This window comes from Phocoena phocoena, chromosome 9 (genome assembly GCF_963924675.1).
Source record: "Phocoena phocoena chromosome 9, mPhoPho1.1, whole genome shotgun sequence".
Classification (NCBI taxonomy): domain Eukaryota; kingdom Metazoa; phylum Chordata; class Mammalia; order Artiodactyla; family Phocoenidae; genus Phocoena; species Phocoena phocoena.
In genome coordinates, this window is record NC_089227.1 from 15,599,033 (window position 1) to 15,620,038 (window position 21,006).

The 21,006-nt window shown below is 45.3% G+C and overlaps 1 protein-coding gene across 1 annotated transcript in view; it reads left to right on the top strand.

The window, feature by feature from the left end:
* Positions 1–773: 773 nt before the first annotated feature.
* The window catches only part of LAMB1 (laminin subunit beta 1), a 72,828-nt gene continuing 52,595 nt past the window's right edge, over positions 774–21,006 (top strand). Inside the window, exons 1-7 of the mRNA XM_065884277.1 lie at positions 774–810; positions 1,848–2,023; positions 4,792–4,927; positions 8,004–8,077; positions 15,249–15,437; positions 15,528–15,591; positions 19,674–19,876. Coding sequence (XP_065740349.1) covers positions 774–810; positions 1,848–2,023; positions 4,792–4,927; positions 8,004–8,077; positions 15,249–15,437; positions 15,528–15,591; positions 19,674–19,876 — 879 coding nt within the window. The remainder of the gene's footprint in view (positions 811–1,847; positions 2,024–4,791; positions 4,928–8,003; positions 8,078–15,248; positions 15,438–15,527; positions 15,592–19,673; positions 19,877–21,006) is intronic.

The following is a 21,006-nucleotide window of genomic DNA, read 5'->3' on the forward strand; positions in this document are numbered from 1 at the left end:
GACATCAGAGCTGGCGCCCAGCCCGGGCTCAGCAATACATGGGGGCTTCCCTGCTTTCTCAGGAGCAAACCTGCCAGGTCGACCCTCTTTCTAAAGGGTTTAACCAGCCCTCCCGGAGCGCTGGGTGCCAGAGTTTATAGCCTTGGGCACCTCTTCATGACTCACTCCTTACAAATGTAAATGCACGAGCCAGTGCGCCCGTAGGTCCCAACCCGCCTCCTCGCCTGCGATCCGAGCACCTCCCGCCCCTGCCCTGCGCACCGCTTGGGACGCGCACCCTGCGGCCGCCCCGCAGCTCTGCGCAGGGAACGTTTAGTGCCACAGCCCCGCCGCGTCCACAGATGAGGCCTTAAAACAAAAGAGGCGCCGGGGGAGGGTTGGACCTGGCCCTCACCCCCTCCCCGCCAAGTCGGGGCCGCCCGCCCCCTCCGCCTCGGCTCCCCGTGTGCGCATGAGCAGAGGCGCCACCCTCGGTTCCTCCCAGGGCGAAACTTTCTAATTCCCTTCTTTGGGCTCCGGGGCTGCCAGGAGCCGGGAGAGCGCTCGCCCCGCCGGGTGAGGAGAACAAAGTGGCGGCGCGATTTTCCCCTCCCCATCCCCCCGCTTCCGTGGGAGCGGCAGGAAATGCGAGGGCCCCTCTCTTCTCCCTGAATATTTGCCTTTTTTTTTTTCTCTCCCCCTCTCCAGAAAGGAAGACGGCGGAAAAGAGCCGGCGGCTCGGCGGCCGTGTCCTCCCCTCCTCTGCTGTGTCCCCTCGGCTGCAGGGACTGGCCATGGGGCGGCTCCAGATGTTCGCATTCAGTTTCTTAGGTAATTCCGAGGAAACGGTGGGGGAAGGGCGTGGGCTTGGACGCGGGGAAAGAATAAACCAAGCTGTTGGTCCCAGCTTCGGGGGAGCCTGGGGGATCGAGAGAGGGGCCTGGTGGAAATTCTGCGCTGGGATTAAGCGCCCGCGCCCTGGGTGGTAGCCGGGGACGGCGTGCGAGGATCGCAGGCGACTGCATCGCGGGGGGCTGTGCCAGAGCTCCGGGTGCTCCCGCGGCTGCCTCTCTGGGCTTGGCATCTCCGGCCCTTTCTCGGTGGGTGTCTCCGTCGCTGGGGTCAGGCTTCATGGGGTGGAGGGCTCGCCATAAGCCCGTTTTCCGGGAGAGTGCCCCGAGCTGAGCGCAGGCTTCGTTCTGGGAACAGATTGGGGCCATGTGGCTTTAATTAAGCATCGCTGTTTGCCCCCGGATGGCGCCAGAAACAGCTGGACCGGTAGCGTCCCCGGAATGACGAATTGTTGAAGCCAATCCAAAGCCGCAGGGACTGTCCACCGGCCCCTCGCTCGGGAGAGTGGCGTCCCCCGCGGGCACCACCAACCCCGTCGCCCGGCGAAGCACCCGCGTCCTCCGAGCGTGCATGCACACACACGCGCCCGCACGCTCAGATTTCCGCGCACACACACGCGCTGTCACGCCGAGGATATCCAGGCTGCCGCGTGCACGCGGGTTCACAGACACACACGTGCGCGAGTACGGGTGTGCGGCGTTTGGCCACCTGCCTGCCTGCGCCCAGGTCCAGGCGTGTCGAAGTGCCCGGAGCTGCTTTCCGGGCAGATTAGGGTGGGCGCGAGTGTAGGTGGGTTTCCTGGGAGTGATGCTCTCGGCTGCTGGACAAACTTGACGTCTCTGTTTCTGAATCCTCTCCACGTCCTGCCTTCCCGGCCTCGATCATCTCCCCATTGTGTCTCTTTTCTGTGTTTCCTGCCTTTTTTCTGAATCTACTCTCTCCCCGCCCCTGCTTATTCCCTTTGCTGGGGCCCGCTCCCTGCTTGTGCCCTACCCTGTCGCCTGACCCTTCCACAGCCCTGTGCGGAGCCCAAGTGAGTGCTCAAGAACCCGAGTTCAGCTACGGCTGCGCGGAGGGCAGCTGCTACCCGGCCACCGGCGACCTTCTCATCGGCCGAGCCCAGAAGCTCTCCGTGACCTCGACCTGTGGGCTGTACAAACCCGAGCCTTACTGTATCGTCAGCCACCTCCAGGTGAGGAGAGAGATGGCTCCAGGCTCTGCGCGTGCGAGCCTCCTCCAGTCCAGACCGAAGGGGAAGGCCCAGGGGACTCCGCATCCTGCCAGCGATCCAGATAGGAAGCGCCGCAGCCAGGGAGTCCCGGGATTAGGCTGGTAGCTCTCACCCTTTTGCACTGTGGTGGCTCACAGTTTGCACAGTTGCATCCGCCAAACATTTCCTGCCGAGGCCACAGTCAGTGTGGAAAGGCAGGGCTGCAGACAGATCTGGTGGCCCCTGCCCCCAAGCCCTGACCTCTAAAAGACCCGGGCGTCTAAAAGACCCATGTCTTTTTTTTTGTTGGTTGGTTTGGTTTGTTTTTTAATCCTTTTCTGTTTGGAAATGTATATAAAAGGTGGTTTAACCTCTTCTTTTTTATATACTGAGTGGTGATCTTGGGCTTTTCCCAAATCTTTCACTTGGATAAAGAGTATTCCAGCACTGACAGACACCTTGCAAGGTCACTCCGTCATGGAGAAAAACACTCCAATGTTTTTGTCTCCTCATTTGGTGCTGTTCCCATCTACTTCCATTAGATAGGAAAATCAGATGCTTGCTTTTTCAGAATGCCCTGGTTGCCATGGTACCTGATAGAGGAGGACCAAAATGAAATTTCCGAGTGTTATCGGTTTCTAAAAGTAGACCCAGATCCTAGCTTTCAAAGGTCACGTTTTTAATAAAACTAATTTTAAAAGAAGGCACAGGGCTTCCCTGGTGGCGCAGTGGTTGAGAGTCCGCCTGCCGATGCGGGGGGACACGGGTTCGCGCCCCGGTCCGGGAAGATCCCACATGCCGCGGACTGGCTGGGGCCGTGAGCCATGGCCGCTGAGCCTGCACTCCGCGATGGGAGAGGCCACAACAGTGAGAGGCCGGTGTACCGCCAAAAAAAACAACAACAACAAAAAAAGGCACAAAGCATAAACCACCCAGAATCAAAATCCCTTTCCTTGATTTTGAGAAGGGAGGCAGGTATCTCTGGCCTCTAAAGCCAGCATAAGGGTTAATCTCCTGCGCAGGGCAAGTGCCAAGCCACTTGTTCGAAACTTGGTCACTGCACCCACCTGCAGATCTGCCCTTCAGGAGTGGGACAGGATACCGTGTGGTTTGCAGGCAGATGCCTTCAAATGGAGTCACGTTTACAAAGCAGGAGGAGAGCCCATTCTGGAGACCTGATAAATTAAACCAAAGGAATGTGGTAAAGTGGATTCCACTTACTTGCTTCCAGGTTTATACAGAGATGTCTAGACTGCTTCCTCCTGATTAGAAGGGAGGCTGTAATTAAACTTTTTTTAAGTTCTGGTAATTGTTCTCCAGTATTAGTTTCCTTGGCTACAAGTTACTGAAGGCAGTTGATGTTACCTTTTCTAATATTAGCATGTAAATTTTACCTAAAATATTAGGCTAACATTTACCTCCGAGGCCAGGACATCCTATAAATGAATCACCAGATCCTGAAACCAGCTTTGACCAGAAGGAGAATTGGATTATTTGCCTTAAGAGCAAGTAGAGCCAGACTCTCTGGTTTATGTCATTAGCCATGAAATTGTGGAGGACTCTTCACAGATATTAGAGCCTAAAGAAAGGCACTGGGTGTGTACTTCTCTCAGACGTTGAAAAGGTGAAAAATTGCGGCAGGAAGTTTAAGTATTCTGTCCAGGGTCCCATTGTATTCCTGACTTCTAGTTGGTACATCTTGCCAGTCTCTAAATCCTTTTGGGAGGAGGGTGATAAGTAATAGCTAAATAAATACAAACATAAAAAGTGCAGTCAGTTGATACTGTCCTTATAAGAATACCACCCTTGCTTAAATGTTGTTTGTAAGATGTGTGTGGGTCTCTATAGATTTCCATCTCGGTGTCACTTTCAGACCTAAGAGTAATATGCATTTCAGAAAATCTTAGAGAGCAAAGCGTTATGTGGAAAAGGGAACTTTAAGTGATGCTGTTTATAATTCACAGTGATGCAGTGCAATGAGGGCTGTTTTGGCTGTGACCCCCATTTTAGGGAAAAGGAAGGTGAGAAGAGAGAAGTTCAAAGCTACTCTAAAACGTAAAGTATATTTTTAGTTCGGGTCCAATTTGGCGTTCTTTGAATTGGTCCCAGTTTTCAGTGCTCCCAACATGAGAGTCTGGTGTCCTCTTCCTGGATATTCTGAGCAGTTTGTAGGCTAGCCTGCTCGCTGCCACTGCGAATTCACTGCTGGGGCAGAGGAGAAGCTAAGAAATCTTTATCTGTAGTTCCCAAAGCTGCTTAAATACGTCTGCCTAATAACTGGTTTCTGCTTTATATAGGTTTTTGAAAATCAGGCCACTTGAACTGTTCTCTTTTTATTTTCAGTTTCCTTTATGTCAGCAAAAATTCTCTAAAAGCTCCTCTGCAGTTTGCTTCAAGAGTAAACTTCTCCAGCTATTGACTGAGATTAAGACTTAAGCCTAGAACTTTCATTTTGATTAAATTAATAGCTTGTGGAAACAATGCCTCCTTCTACTTTTAACCTTGAAGTTGCAAGAGAAGAGGAAAATTTCAGGAGTATTTCACACTCAGTTAAGTTAAAAAGTGAAAGACGTATGACAGGTCATTTAAGTAATTTTGGCACATGCATTTTTCTTGAAGCAAGTAGGTTGGGTTTTTGTCTTGTGGGCTTGATTTTGGTGTGTGTGTGTGTGTGTGTGTGTGTGTGTGTGCGTGTGTGCGCGCGCGCACGCGATTGCTTCCTAGACTCATAGAACTGACTTTGCTTTCAGGAGGACAAAAAATGCTTCATATGCAATTCACAAGATCCTTATCATGAAACCCTGAACCCTGACAGTCATCTCATTGAAAACGTGGTCACGACATTTGCTCCAAACCGTCTTAAGATCTGGTGGCAATCCGAAAATGGTACGTGGTTGGTATGGGGATAAGTTCCAAGGAGTGTGACTGGTCACCTGGAAGGGGTTTACGGACTACTGGGTGTTTGTAATTACGATTGGTTTCTCTATCCTGGAATTATGGCCTTTGACAGATTTACTGCCTGAAGCACTAACTTCTCTTGGTAAAACCCAATCCTTCTTCCTGAAGTATGCACTTCCTATAAGAAAGAAGTCTTTCATGCGAGACCAAAGGAGTATTTCATGGTCTTCATACTGAGGGGGCCTTGGGGAGCGTGGGCATGGGCCAGGGGCAGTCTGGGGAGGGCGTGGGAAGGCCCTGCATCATCTCAGGCCCTTATTCCTCCACAAAACAGCATTTTTGATTTTCATCAACCCCAAAGGAAAGGGCAGAATCAACGCCCACCATCTTCTTTCCATCTAGAGAACATTTAATCGTAGTACTCTGAGTATACATTAGGTGTAGTTTTTCAGACTCAACGTGGATAATGACCCCAAGTCAGCTTTTCCAGTGAGTGTGTGAATCCCATCGTTTTTCCTTTCTTTGCCTCTTGGGTTTTGGTTTAATAAATTCATCAAATATGATGTTACTGTTGCGGTACAACTAAGCCCAGATCAGTTTTGCATTTGTTTCAAACTTGAATTCTGAAATTTTAGGGTTAAAGGTAGAGTTAATGTTTGGCATTAACAATGTTACCATTAGATCTTTTGTTTTTAATTAATTTATTTTTGGCTGCGTTGGGTCTGTGTCGCTGCGCGTGACCTTTCTCTAGTTGGAACAAGCAGGGGCTACTCTTCATTGCGGTGGCTTCTCTTTGTGGAGCACGGGCTCTAGGTGTGCGGGCCTCAGTACTTGCGGCATGTGGGCTCAGTAGTTGCGGCTCGAGGGCTCTAGAGCGCAGGCTCAGTAGTTGTGGCACACGGGCTTAGCTGCTCTGTGGCATGTGGGATCTTCCCAGGCCAGGAATCGAACCCATGTCCCCTGCATTTGCAGGCGGATTCTTAACCACTGCGCCACCAGGGAAGTCCCGACCATTAGATCTTTTTTTACAAAACATTTATGAGAAAGGACTCTCAAAGAAGTGAATCTAAGCCTGGGCAGAGAAAGCCTGGGACTTCTGAAACCATATAGGGCTTATGACAAATGTGGGACGTTTCTGACTGTCCGCGTTTTTCCAGTGAGACCGAAAGACAATTAGAAGAAGGATGCCTCAACAACAGTATCAAGTCGATAGACAGTAAAATAGTTCATCACGTGCTATTGTTCTAGAGGAGGGTTTTTCTTGGTTACATCAGGACTTAATCAGTCTCTACAACTTTGAGTTTGTGGGACAAAAGAGGCCAAATGCCAGAAAGAAGGGATTTTCAAATAGAGGGGTTTGAGGGCGCTGTCACTCTGTCACAGGAGATCACACAGATGAGATTAGATGGATGGAACTTAGTTTTAGAAAGTCAGACTGCATGTTACTGTCCCCTCTCATCTCTCTGCTGTCTGATAGGTCACAAGTGCAGAGTTTGTTTAGGAATGTGATTTTATCTATTTATGTTTTGTCCAAGATGAGCTTTACGTGACGTGACGTGTTAAATTTTCAGTGCTCAGGCCCAGAAACAGTCTTGGAATGTGCAGCTACTTTTAACTTACCTCTCATGATGCTTTACTCCTAGGTCCGACAGAAATCAAGTACACCATAGAAGAATGATCTCATTTCTTTTCTCCGTGGATTTTTCTTCCCATATTTAAAAAAAAAAAACAAAAAAAAACCCTGCAGTGCTTTATCAGGTTAGGAATCTAAAATGGAATGCGCTTTTCAAGCCCACATTGCCAGATACGTTCTTATGTTACAGAACTGGTCCTAGTCTTGCTTGTACTTTACGCTATTTCGTTATCTCTTCATTTTAAACAAATAGTGCAGGTTTTTAAAAGCCTGGGAAAGGAGAGACAGATAGTTGCTTAGCTAACCTTGTCGTGGAGAGTAGGTTTGTAGTACAGTTTCTTTCTAATAAGTTAGATAAGGTTAGTTAGCACGGCTATGTTTTTCTTTAACATTCCAACTAACTCATATCCGTTCCAGTGACCACTTCCCCCCCACCCCCATCCCCAATTGACTTGGCAGTTGTCCAGTGGGAGAGTTTATTTCAAAAGTCCTACTGATTTCCCGAAAATACACCAGCCTGTGACATCATTCATCCCGACACATTCCTGTCTTCCTGCATTTAAGACTTCTTTTGCTTCAGAAGATGGACCCCCAAAAGCTCTCTCGAGCACAGGAAATGTGGAAAGGTCTCCTTCACTAAGCAGGCAGGCTTGAGGGCCCAAGGGATTGGGGAGGAGGTGCTTTCTGTCCCTGGAATTCCAGTGGATTGACCCCCAGGGCATAGTGCAGAGGCTCATTTGTTTGTTCAGGCTTTCCCCTGAAAGGGAAGATGTTAGTATTTGTTCTGGGCCAGTTTATTTATTTGACCCATTCTTTGTCTCTTTGGCATTGTTTCTCAGTTGTGGAAATGCACCCAAAGGCTTCTCCATCAGGGATAGGTTTTTCTAAATTGGAGTGTAACTCAGAAAACGTGGTGGACTCGTATTTGTTTTCTTTGCCGCTGCACAGAACAAAAGGAATATGTTTGTGTGGACTGGAAGAGGATTGTGTTCCTGGGCTTCAGACAGCAAAGCTGAACCCCTGCTGTGCACGGGAAGTGCCCCCTCTTGTTTTGCCTTTGAGAGAGACCCTTGGCTTAGTGGGTTGGGAAGACTTTTCATTTTTTTCCTAAGCAAAAGATGTCTTTCTTGACAGCAACTAAAGGCTGTCATTCTGACATTCTGCCAGATGTCTTGTTCCAGGGAACACATTCAATACGTTGAACTCCAGACTGATTGATGAACAACTGAAGAATCATTCTGAGATGTGCTCCATCACCTGAATCAAGCCAGGGTTTTATCATTATTTATCTTATCTTCAGCTTAAGATGGACCGCAGAGAGAACTCCTATGCGGAGCCTAAGGATACTTGAGGAGAATTGTCTCAGTTGTTCACAGATGTTCCCGTTTACCTTGCTGTTTCCTTTTGTCTTTTCAAAAAAATCTCCTATAGGCGTGGAAAATGTAACCATCCAACTGGATTTGGAAGCAGAATTCCATTTCACTCATCTCATCATGACCTTCAAGGTAAGGTCTAACTCTCACAAATTCCCCTTTCAAAATGGATGGCTGTTGCGGGTTGGCCTCAGTGGGAACCTAAACATTATTGCTGCTATAAATTGGGATAATTGAACAGCTTTTCAACATGGGCATGAAGAACTATGCTTAACAGATACTCTCTCTTCATGGCAGTAAGTAGAGAAGAGCCACTGTTCTAAGATGATTTGACTGTAAACTTTTAATTAGATATCCGTTTATTTCCCCATGGAGACAGGCAGCTTTGACCTGCTCCCAAATCATAATAAGACATCTGGAGAGTCAGTCCCTGCTCCCTTGGGTTGATGTTTTAATGCTGACTTCGGTAACTGAAAAGGAAGTGTATTATCTTTGGTTTTCAAAGTTTTGCAAAATATGTGGGAACGGTTTTTGAGTTCCTTAAGAAATGTGCTTGCCTTCTTCAACGTGGATTTTTCCCATCCTTTTTCTTTGAGAGATGTAAAATGACTCCAGGACTAGGGAATGTCTGTGTACAAAGTCCCTTTGTTTCTTCTTAAGCAGCTGCCTGGAAATGACAGGCTTCACATGGCTTAAAGTACATGTTGGTGCACACAAAACCTATAATTTACTTATTGCTTCTCAGATTAAAATCACTTTTGAATCGTTTTCAGTTGGGGGCCTTATCTACACCTTCTCAGGTTTGGAAAAGGTGCCAGGGGTAGGTTTACAGTGTGGGCGGGTAGCCATGAAAGTCTTGCTTGTGTCCTCTGCCTAAGCCTGGGCGGCCAAGGGCCAGGGGTGGGCGTGGAAGTCACAGCGTGACTAGGAGGGATGCTGGGATGCTGGGCTGCTGGTCCCCAGGCCTGAGCTCTTCATCCCCTTGCTCCTCCACGGGAACCTGCTGTTGCTGGTTGGGGTGGGCGGGAGGAAGGTTTACACGGTGGCACCGGGTCCCGCGAGGGATTAGGGAGGACTTTTCCTAAACCACGCCTTGTCCCTTCATTGGCCATATGCTCAACCTGGCAGTTAGAAGTGAGACTCAGCTTCGGATGTTGCCTTCACGTTATGGGACACCTAAAAATACTCAGAATCGTCTTTATGAATGTTTATGGTCCTATCTTTTACTTTGTTCATTTTCTCCTTTTAAAAGGTAAAACTACCTTTTATGGGTAGTTCGTTTATATCCAAAAGTCGGGTGGGCACATATCCTGTAGTTGAATACTCATTCAAGTGAGTACAGTGGGCCAAAGATGAAATTCTGTGCAGAAGTGCTGAAAGTCAAACAAAGGAGGTGGTGATTAAACTGAGACCTAAAGAATGGGTACAAGTTGGCACAACTCATCCTTTGGGCCCCTAGTTCACGTGTGAAAAGCAACATCTACAGGATTGCACAGATTTGGGTGTGACTCCCCATTTCTGTCCCTTACTGGCGTGTGTGGCCAGAGCTTCTCCTTCCTCTTTGGTAAAATGGGAAGAAAAGTAACGCCTGCATCATAGGGATGATCTTACCACCCTGGCGTGTAGTGGGAGCCTGATTGCTTTTATATATGCTGATGCTTGGCATGTAGTAATTGCTTTACAAATATGGCCTAAATAAGTGGATAAATGAATTCAGTCATCTTCTGTTTGTAAGAAACTGCCTTAGATTTTAAAGATAGCATGTTCCTGCTCTGCGCTGTCCGGAAGCTCCAGTCTTCTAGGGGAGAAATACGTACTTGCGAATAACTTACAATGCAAGGTAGGATGTGCTCACTGCTATAGCAGAAGTTCGGATAAAGTACGTGGGCAGGGAGGAGAGTGAGATTCATTTTTGCCCGGGATAAAGGAGAAAGCTTTACAAGGAGGGGACTGAGATTGCACTTGACCTGGGCCAGGAAGAGTGAGCGTGACTTCAGGGAGAGCAGGTAGAAGAAAAACCCTTCTTGGCAGTGTGAGAGCAAAGCTCTAGTGGTGGGACAGTTCGGGCAGAGTTTGTTCAACACTATATAGACGTGCCTTGAACTTGGGCTAGTGAAGGGAGGAGCGGGAAGTAAGGTTACATCCTTGCTGAGGGGTGTGAACTTTATAGAAAATGGGGAGCCATCGACAGGAAATGAGACCTGTGTTTCAGGAAGGGAGCCAAGAGGAAATACAGAGGAGGGCCTGGGGCATGGAGACGAGAGGGCACAGAGGCAGGGGGCTCTCAAGGTCAGTGGTAAGGGGGAGCTGGAACTGACTTAGGCAGGGGTGGTGTTAACGCAAAGGCTGCCTGTGGCTCTCAAGTAGGAGGAAGCCTCCTGCTGCAACCTGGAGTCCTGGCAGTGTGACTTGGAGAGCTTTTCCCAGTCCCACGTCGCCCCTTGCTGCCCTCTCTGCTACCCTCTGCTACTGTTGCCTTGGAGAGTCATTGCCGAGAGGAGAGCCCTTGTTTTCTAAGGGAGTCAGTCGGACCCTTTAGAATCAAAGACTCAGCCATGAATTGGAGAAGGAGTAGAAGCAGAACAGCAGAAGGCAGGGATGAATCAAAAATTACTGAGATGTCCAAGCTGGGGAACTAGGAGGGTGGTGATACCATTGAGTGGTGAGGACAGGAAGGGGTCGAGGATGAAGAGTGTGTTTATTCCTTTTTTTTTAAAATTTATTTTATTGAAGTATAGTTGGTTTACAATGTTCTGGTAAGTTCTGCTGTATAGCAAAGTGATTCCATTATGAAAACGAATGTATATATATATTATTTTCCATTATGGTTTATCACAGGATATTGAATATACTTCCCTGTGCTGTACAGTAGGACCTTGTTGTTTATCCGTTCTGTATATAATAGTTTGCATCTACTAATCCCAAACTCCCAGTCCATCCCAACCCCCTCCCCCTTGACAGTTACAAGTCTGTCTTCTACATCTGTGAGTCTGTTTCTGTTTCATAGATATAAGTTCATTTGTGTCGTATTTTAGATTCCACATAATAGGTGATAGTATATGGTATTTGTCTTTCTGTTTCTGACTTAGTGTGATAATCTCTAGGTCCCTCTGTGCTGCTGCAAATGGCGTTATTTCATTCATTTTTATGGCTGAGTAGTATTCCATTGTATATATATACCACATCTTCTTTTTCCGTTCTTCTGTTGATGGACATTGAGGTTGCTTCCATGTCTTGGCTTTTGTGAATTGTGCTGTTATGAACACAGGGGTGCATGTATCTTTGAATTATAGTTTTGTCTGGGTGTATGCCCAGGAGTGGGATTGCTGGATCATATGAGAGTGTGTTTGTTCTAACTCGTGTTTGCGTGGACATGGCTGTTTACTAAGTGGATTAGATTTTCTTAGAGTAGCAAAACCCAGTTAGCATATCCACAGTCTGTTTTTGTTCATAGCCAAAGGTTTCCAAACTCACAGCTCTTTCGTTCAGTATAAATTCAGAGGCAGCTATGCAGCAGTGTGAGGCCTGAGAAGGTCAGTGACTCAGCAATGAACATGGAAAGGCTTCCCTTCTGTAGGTAAAATGTGTTGTCCCAGTTTCCAGCAGTTTCCTAACTTCACAGAAAATTGGATAACTCGTCAATGGCCTTTTGGGACTCAGAAGGTCCCAGAAGGGAGAGAGAAGGAAGTATAACCAGGACTGGCTATAAGGCTTTTCCTCTCTGCTGTCTTGTGCCACAAAGACATCAGGCTAGTCTCTCTCCAGAGTGTTGCCACCCACGACGCAGGTCCCCTGGGGAGTTTGCCTTGGTACAGTTATTGGGTCCCCCCCCCTTTTTTTTTTTTTTTTTGCAGTACGTGGGCCTCTCACTGTTGTGGCCTCTCCCGCTGCGGAACACAGGCTCCAGACACGCAGGCTCAGCGGCCATGGCTCACGGGCCCAGCCGCTCCGCGGCATGTGGGATCTTCCCAGACCGGGGCACGAACCCATGTCCCCTGCATCAGCAGGCGGACTCTCAACCACTGCGCCACCAGGGAAGCCCTCCCCCCTTTGTTTAAAATTTTTAGTCTAATACTCTCTTGGGTTTAATAAAGTATCATTTTCTCATATTTCTGAATAGGTTAAAAAAAAAACCTGAGCAACTAGTAAATGTATAAGTCAAGGAATCTGTCGAAATGTGACTTTCCCTTACCCTTGTCTCCTTTTATCCGTGAGAAATACCATCAGGATTATGAAGGATGGTGCAAGGAGAGCTGGACAGGTACTAGTTTTCACCCTTAGTTGTCACCCAGATTTCTGTCAAGCATTTGTTTTATTTTTTTTTATGGTCCTGTTCAAGTTCTTGTATTGGTCGTCTTGGCCCCCAACATTTACTCTCTTTAAAAATTTTTTTAATTTTTATTTATTTATTTTTGAGGTACGCGGGCCTCTGACTGCTGCGGCCTCTCCCGCCGCGGAGCACAGGCTCCGGACGCGCAGGCTCAGCGGCCACGGCTCACGGGCCCAGCCACTCCACGGCATGTGGGATCTTCCCAGACTGGGGTACAAACCCGTGTCCCCTGCATCGGCAGGCGGACTCTCAACCGCTGCGCCACCAGGGAAGCCCTATTTTTATGTATTTTTAAAGGTTACTTTCCATTTACAGTTATTAGAAAATATTGGCTGTACTCCCTGTGTTGTACAACACAAAACATCCTGGAGCCTGTCTTCTATCAAGTAGCTTGTGCCTCCCACTTCCCCGCCCCTCCATCGCCCCTCCCCCGCCCCCCACTGGTAACCACTAGTTTGTTCTCTGTATCTGTGAGTCAACCACTGGTTTGAATTCAGAAGTGAGTGTCTCTGTTGAGCTTCCGTTTGCTGAGTTGCCTTAACTTTCTTGATCTTCCTCCATCGTCATCTGACTGCCACTTCCCGAAAGGCACTTACCCTGTTCATCACTGTTAAAGCTTTTGCCTATTTTTAGTGCTCATTCTGCTTCATCTCTTTTTCCCCGTTGCCCCTGTTCACCACAGCCTCCTATTTCTCCATCCTGCCTCAGTTTCCAGAATTCTTGTCTTTTTCCTCCTTCCTCTCTGACATCCATTTTTCAGGCTTCTATTACACCATTAGCCAGTGAGGCAAAAAAGATCTTCATTCAGCCTGGATTTGAAAGGGCTTCAATCAGTCAGGACTGAAATCTCTCTGCCAATACCTGGCGAGTTAACTAATGTCCCTGAGCCTCGATTTCCTCATCTGTCAGACAGATGTGTTGTTAAGGTATATTAGTTTGCCAGGGCTGCCATAACACAGTAGCACAGACTGGGCGGCTTGAACAACAGAAATGTATTTTCTAGGGTTCTCAAGGGACAAAGTTTGAGATCAAGGTGTCGGCAGAGTTGGTTTCTTCTGTGGCCTCTTTCTCCCCTTGACTTTTAGATGACTGTCTTCTCCTTGTGTCTTCACCTGGTCTTCTGCCTGGACCTGTCTGTGTCCTGATGTCTTCTTCTCAGAAGGACACCAGTCATATGTGATTAGGGTCCACTCCAGTGGCCTCACTTTACTTTAATTACCCCTTTAAAGACCCTATCTCCAAATACAGTTATAGTCTGAGGTACTAGGGATTAGGTCTTGAACATCAGAATTTGGGAAGGACACAGTTCAGCCCGTAATGGAAGGTTAAATGAAATAATGTGATTAAAGTTCCCAGCACCCCTCTCTTGTCTTCTACTAGCGCTTTGTTGATGTTGGAGCACTGACCTGGCTCTCTTTTATCTTGTCCTTTTCTTTTTGAGGGGAAATTAAATATTTGGAGGTTTCAAATACTGTATGTATATAGTGCCTCCCAAATCCATGTTTCAAGTTCCATTCTCATAGCTGAGTCCAAGACCACTGTTTCCAGTTGTCCAGTGGGCGTCTCGATTCTGAGACCTTGCACGTAACTCGACCCAAACTACATGCCTTTGCTTCTCTTCTGTATCTGTTAGTAGTAGCACACACGCCCACCTGCCTAAGCTCAGGGGTTCCTGTTTCTTTCTTCTCCCTCCCTTTCCACTGGAATCAAACTGATCACCAAGTGCAATTCGGCGTATTTTACTTCCAGTAAATTTTCAGAGCAGGCAATCCCATCCCTTTATCACAGTCCACACGGTAATGCTTGAGTTAAGACCTTCATCTTTTTTCTGTTCACTTGGTTCCCTGGTCTCTTGTTTTGTCCATGTCCAGTAACTGCCGGAGTTGCTTTTCTGAAGTGCAATCTAAGCATTTCATTGTTGACTTAAATGTTTCAATATTCCCCTTCATTGCATAAAGATAAAGTAAACCCCTTAGCATGGCAACAAATTCCTTCCCAAGCAACCCCTCCTGCCACCTGTAACCACCTCTACCCACTGTCCGGAAAACAACCAGTTACTGTTTTAAGATAAGTTTGATGCCATCTTCTCTCTGAAGCATTCCCTAGGTGTGTGTGTGTGTGTGTGTGTGTGTGTGTGTGTGTGTGCGCACGCGTGTGCGCTCTAAGTGTACTCAGTAATGTTTCCGAGGTTCATCCATGTTGTAGGAAATATCGGAATTTCATTCTTTTTTATTGCCGAATGATAGTCCATTGCATGTATATATCACCTTTTGTGTGTCTGTTTATCCACTGATGGACACTTGAGTGGTTTCCGCTTGTTGGCGATTGTGAGTGAGCTGCTCTGACGGTTCATGTACAAGTCTCCATCTGAGTCCCTGTTTTCAGTTCTCTGGGGTGTGTAGCTGGAATTGCAGGATTCTCTAGCTTCTTGAGTTAGTAATTCCTTCCTCTTGTTTTCCCAAAGCACACCACATGTGACTCTATTATAGTGTTTGACGAATTGTTTTGTAAATAATTTCTGCCCATTCCTGTACCTCATTGGACAGCATTAGTTACAGCATTTAGACCCCTGTCTGGTACTGAGTAGCTGTCATTACACATCTACTGAATGATTAAACGAATTAATGAAAGAAGGAACACTCAAGCTGTAGCAGTCATGTCATGGGCATGGTGGCTAAATAAACCAAAACTTGTATGCTATTAAGGCCTATTTATAATCAGCTTCTAAAGAGGAACAGCTTACTAGTCTCTGGTAGGGTGGGAGAAAGTGCAAAATTTAGAGGCGAGACACTTTCCTGTGAAAAGAGGCTCCATGGAACAGCTTGAAATATTTGAAATCCAGCCACAGTCTGAAATACCAACCACGCGCAGTCAGGGTTTGTGGCACACAATTGAATGATATTTTCCTCTGAGATTTTAAAATACAGATTACCAATAAAAGCGTCCAATGAGTCTCTTCCACCCTGCCTTTAGACATTCCGTCCAGCCGCTATGCTGATAGAACGATCGTCCGACTTTGGAAAAACCTGGGGTGTATACAGATACTTTGCCTATGATTGTGAGAGCTCATTTCCCGGCATTTCCACCGGTCCCATGAAAAAAGTCGATGATATAATTTGTGATTCCCGATATTCTGACATTGAACCCTCAACGGAAGGAGAGGTTTGTTTGTTCTTTTTGTTTTCCATTCTACTTACAAATCTGGTTTTTGATCATTGCAAAAATACCAATTACTCTTATATCTATTTTTAGGTGATTTTTCGTGCTTTAGATCCTGCTTTCAGAATAGAAGATCCTTACAGTCCAAGGATACAGAGTAAGCTTGTTTTCAAATAAAAGCTTTAATGAAGAACAGCAATCATGGGAGAATGCTTACCCAGAGCACTGCTACCAAAGAATCTAAACATCAAGTGCTAATTGCACCCTCTCCATTTCCTTCTTTCTTTGCAATGCTCTTGAAATTGGCAGTTATCAGTCCTCACTGAAGGGGAACACGTTTTGATAAGAGTAGCAGGTTTGTGTCATAAGACCCCAAACCATTATGCTGGTCATAATACCTTATTTATTGCTCAATATCATATATATATGACATGTGTGTATATATATATATCGCATATATGATATATATCATATATTATGCATACATATATATAATTATGTATATACAGGTACAGATTAGGCCATTGTAACAAGGTGTCCCCAAAAATGCAGTGTCTCAAAAAAGTTGACTTCTCTCTTACGAAATCACCGAGGGAGATTTACAGATAAAGTACCGTTCGCTTGCTGCAAGCAGGCTTACCAGTTAAAATACAGGATGACACCCGGTTCAGTATGAATTTTCAGATAAATAACAAATCATTTTTTTAGGATAACTATATCCCATGTGATATGTGTGACTGGTACGAGCCTATTCCGTGCAATATTTGTGGTTAGTATAACCATGTGATATTTGGGACATATCGCTGCTGCAGTGATTGTTTATCTGAAATTCAAATTTACTGAGCATCTTGTATTATTATTGCCAAATCTGGCAACTGTAGCCATTAGGTCACCCAGGTTCCCAGGTTCCCTCTGTCTTTTGTAGTCTGTATCCACATGGTTAGACCTGGATCAACCCCACCCTGTCCTTGTCCCAACCTGTGGGAGCGGACAGGTAAAGAGCAAGCCACCTGAAGCCTAACATCACATCTGTTCACGCCCCATTGGCCAAAATTAGTCCCCTGGCTATACCGCAGGAGATGTGAGATGCTCTAGCTGGTGGCTGTGTGCACTCGCAAACTCTTGGCTAGAGCTCTTATTGTCAAAGGAAGAAGAGAAAAAAGAATCCTGGGGGAAAATTTGAGGTCTCAGCCACATTCAATGTGCTCATTAAGATGAGGGTTGCAGTTGCATTTCGCACATGAGTCAACTGAGGCTCAGAGTTGGACTCACACGCATAAAGTGACGTGGCTATTTAATGAGAGATCCTGAACGCACGTGTTACGATTCTTAGAGCAGACTGCTTTCCAGCATCCAGCAACCAGGCTCACGTCTTTACAGAAATACATTTTGATCTTCTTGGTAGGCAGAATGGGCTTTGGAATCCGGCACAGCTGGGTTTAAGTCCCAGCTCCAGCATATTAGAGCTCTGTGACCTTGGGCAAGTCATTTACTTACAACTTTTTTTTAGCTTCTACTTTTTCTTCTGTAAATGGAGAGTCATATTGACCTTCTGGTTGTTGTGGACGTAAAATGAGTAATGTATATAAATGACTCACTAAGGTGCCCAACGCATAGAAAATGTTGGGTCTGTGAAGCTGCTGCCGCTGTTGGTGTCGTCACTGCCACCAGCTGTCACTCAGGCCTTCTGTAGACCGGGTCCTGCACCTCAGAGTGAGGATAAGGCCCCCTCTCCAGCTACTGAGGTGCGGTCAGTTGAGCAGAGGTGGGGTGAGGTCTTGCTGGTTTTTCTCAGTGGGGCATGGCCCTCCTTTGAACCAAAGCCCCGTGGCACTTCCCGGCTCACAGCAGGGGAGAGTAGAATGGAAGGAGTCCAGGGAATATTGCCAGAAAAGTGCTGTTTCCTCACTTAATTTTACATATGGCTCAGACCGTGTCTGGTCTGTAATTTATTAAATTCATAGAATGTACATTCTGTATATTCTATTGTCAAACAAATATTTATTTTAAAGTTTTTATTTTTAAAATTTTATTGGAGTATAGTTGATTTACAATGTTGTGTTTTAGGTGTACAGCAAAGTGATTCAGTTACACATGTACATATATTTGTTATTTTTCAGACTGTTTTCTCATATAGGTTATCCCAGAATATTGAGTAGAGTTCCCCGTGCTATCCAGTAGGTCCTTGCTGGTTATCTGTCTTGCATATAATAATGTGTGTGTGTTCATCCCAAGCTCCTGATTTATCCCTCCCCCACCCGCCGCCATGTTTCCTCTTTGGTGAGCATAAGTTTGTTTTGGTTATCTGTAAGTCTTTCTGTTTTGTAAATAAGTTCATCTGTATCATTTTTTAAAATTAGATTCCACATATAAGTGATATCATGTGACATTTGTCTTTCTCTGTCTGACTTCCTTCACTTAGTGTGATATCAAACAAATATTTAATGGCACATGCAGCCCTGTGCCACTTCTGAGTGAGCTCTGGGAGGCCTGCCCTCCCCGCTCTCAAAATCCAGTTGCGAGAAATGTCCACACAGGCTCCATGACCAACACCTCCTGGGTCCGTAAAAGGACTCACGGTCTGTTCCTTTAGGGTGAAATTTGTGGGACTTGGAGAATGTGCTGCCATTATAATTCTATTGTCTTTGGCTGTTAAATGGCATCAGAAAACCTATTCCTATATTAAAGAAGCATCCACTGTAACAGATCATGCTTTGGATTTACTTTGTAATCAAGGGAACAATATCTCTTTACTTGTCTCTATTGTTGAGGCCTCCGAAACTCACTTCAAAAGTGATTGTGCCTCTTAAAACAGCAGTAAATACGAGGCTTAGCTGTTGTTAAATATGGCAGGAGAAAGCGAGGGAGCTTATTTGCTCTGCTGAGGGCTTCCACAGAGATCACTCAAGGGCTTCTAAATACTCCAGCTGCTCTTCACGTTTGTTGTTTGGCCTCTTGTCAATAGGCGCTTGTGCTCTTATTGTGCTGGAGGAAATGTTGGCATTCAGAAGTTCCGTTTGGTGAAGTAGTACCACAGTTTCTCTGTTTAGTTTTTGATTTTACAAAGAGCCTAAGTTGAATGCATGGACTCATGGGCTTTCTCTTTCAACCCACAGCTATTTCTATAGTCTTCATTGTAAGCTATGCATATATTATAAGTATTTAAAATTGTATCTGGGCTTTGAAAGTATCTGATGCATTGGGCCAATGCCCCGTTGTCCCGTGTCGTAAATTTTAAGAATCTATCGGCATAAATGAAAGTAAAGCTTAGGAGCAATTTTAGGCTACAGAGCTAAAAGCGGAGGACAGGTGGGCTAATGAATCTTTTGGGGTCCACTTCAGCAAGAGCCCACTTAGTGATTAATGAAAACACTGATGGAGAAGATTGAATGACTCTTGGTTTATCAAGTTATTAGAGAATGTAATCGACAGCCCCGCTTCTGTAATAAGCATAGGCCTATAGACCCAGAAAAAGGAAGAAAAGATCAAATAAGAGACATTGGTCTAGAAGTAACTTCTATTTAGGAAAGAATAATTTGCCTCAGCATCCCAGTACTAAGCTCCTTTATTTTCACGCCACTGTATTACATTGGTAATTATACTGGTAAACTGTAAAACTAAGACCCAGATAGTTGTAGATTGTAACGGTGCTTCCAGACTTGGTTGAAAAGTCAGGCCCTGGATTGTGGTTATTCTGTCATGTTAGTCGATTTTAGTAACTTGGATTTCACCTAAATGGTGGGAAAGTTCAGATAGCGTTTTGCTCTCCAAAGATAAACACATGTCTCTAATTGTCTTATAATGATAATTGGAGTGCTTTGATAAGCCCTTTCCCACCTGAATGGAATTTTCTGATTTTGAGACTAATTGCTGTGGGAACCAGATGGTATTGCAATAGTTTAGATTATTGTGTGTTCAGTGGCTTCCGGCAATCATGCAACCGCATTTTTAAATTTCTCCGCCTCCACACTTCTTCCTGAGACATCAGTCTGCCAACAGATCCATCACAGAACAGATGTTCTTGTTAAACTGATGAGAAGGGAATAACCTTTCTTCGAGAGACTGTCACATTATGTTAACCTTTATTATTACGTGCATCTAGATCATGCAGGGGGGGTAAGCTTAAGCCTTTTTTATTTGTCATGCCTTTCTATAAAGAGAAAAAAACCAAGTTCTCTAATTGCAAAAGAAGCCTTGCTTCTTTGATCACACTTTTCATATTCTTGGTGACCTTCGTAGATCTCTTAAAAATCACCAACTTGAGAATCAAGTTTGTGAAACTACATACTTTGGGAGATAACCTTTTGGATTCCAGAATGGAAATCAGAGAAAAGTACTATTACGCGGTTTACGATATGGTGATTCGAGGAAACTGCTTCTGCTATGGCCACGCCAGCGAGTGTGCCCCGGTGGATGGATTCCACGCAGAAGGAGAAGGAATGGTAAGTACATGTTCCAGGCAGCTTCCTCCTTCGTTCGGGTGATTCTGAAAAGCAGATGAAAGCTAGTATTACCTTAAGCCTTTTAATTTGGGGTCTTATTTTTCCAGACCGCTATTTAGTCCTTTGTACCATTCCAGTGGTTGATTTTTTTTTTTTTTTTTTCCTTTTCTGTTTGCTGATTTTCTTGGACTACGAGAATGTAAAGAATACTCATTTCATAGACACCGAATTTTTGGAAATTGTCCCTGTGGGCTGCTGCCACAGTAGATATTTTAGTCAGTAAGGATTAAAAAGTTTTCTACATGACAGTCACATCTTCCTTTACTTGAGGGAATATTAAAAACCACAAGCATTCCAGCCTGCATGCCAGAAGGCATAAATTGACCTCAGCCCAGAGAACCTGGAAATTTGAACCTAGAACCACGGACACCCTTTAGGAGTCAAATGGACTTTGTTTCTTGATCTTCTAGTTACATTCTTTTCCTACTTTTATGCTGTGTTTTCAAATTATGTAATTTAAAAATAGGGGACTTGGGTAACTTGCCAAATGGGCAACGTTAGGTTATTTTACCAGTTTCTAAGTGAATTGTTGATTCTTGTTAGAAGAGACCAGAGTTTAAGTAATTTGCCAAAGGGCCCTATGTAAGTACATGGCAGATGGCGAGTTGAAATCTTGCTCTCCTGACTGCACCAGGGCCTCCACTGGACTGTGGGCCTCGCTTCCTTTTTTTTTAATTAAATAAATATTTTTATTTATTTTTTTTGAATTTTATTGTATTTATTTTTTTATACAGCAGGTTCTTATTAGTTATCCATTTTATACATATTAGTGTATACATGTCAATCCCAATCTCCCAATTCATCACACCACCAGCTCACCCCCCTGCCACTTTCTCCCCTTGGTGTCCATACATTTGTTCTCTACATCTGTGTCTCTATTTCTGCCCTGCAAACCGGTTCATCTGTACCATTTTTCTAGGTTCCACATATATGCGTTACTATACGATATTTGTTTTTCTCTTTCTGATTTACTTCGCTCTGTATGACAGTCTCTAGATCCATCCATGTCTCTACAAATGACTCAATTTCTTTCCTTTTTATGGCTGAGTAATATTCCATTGTATGTATGT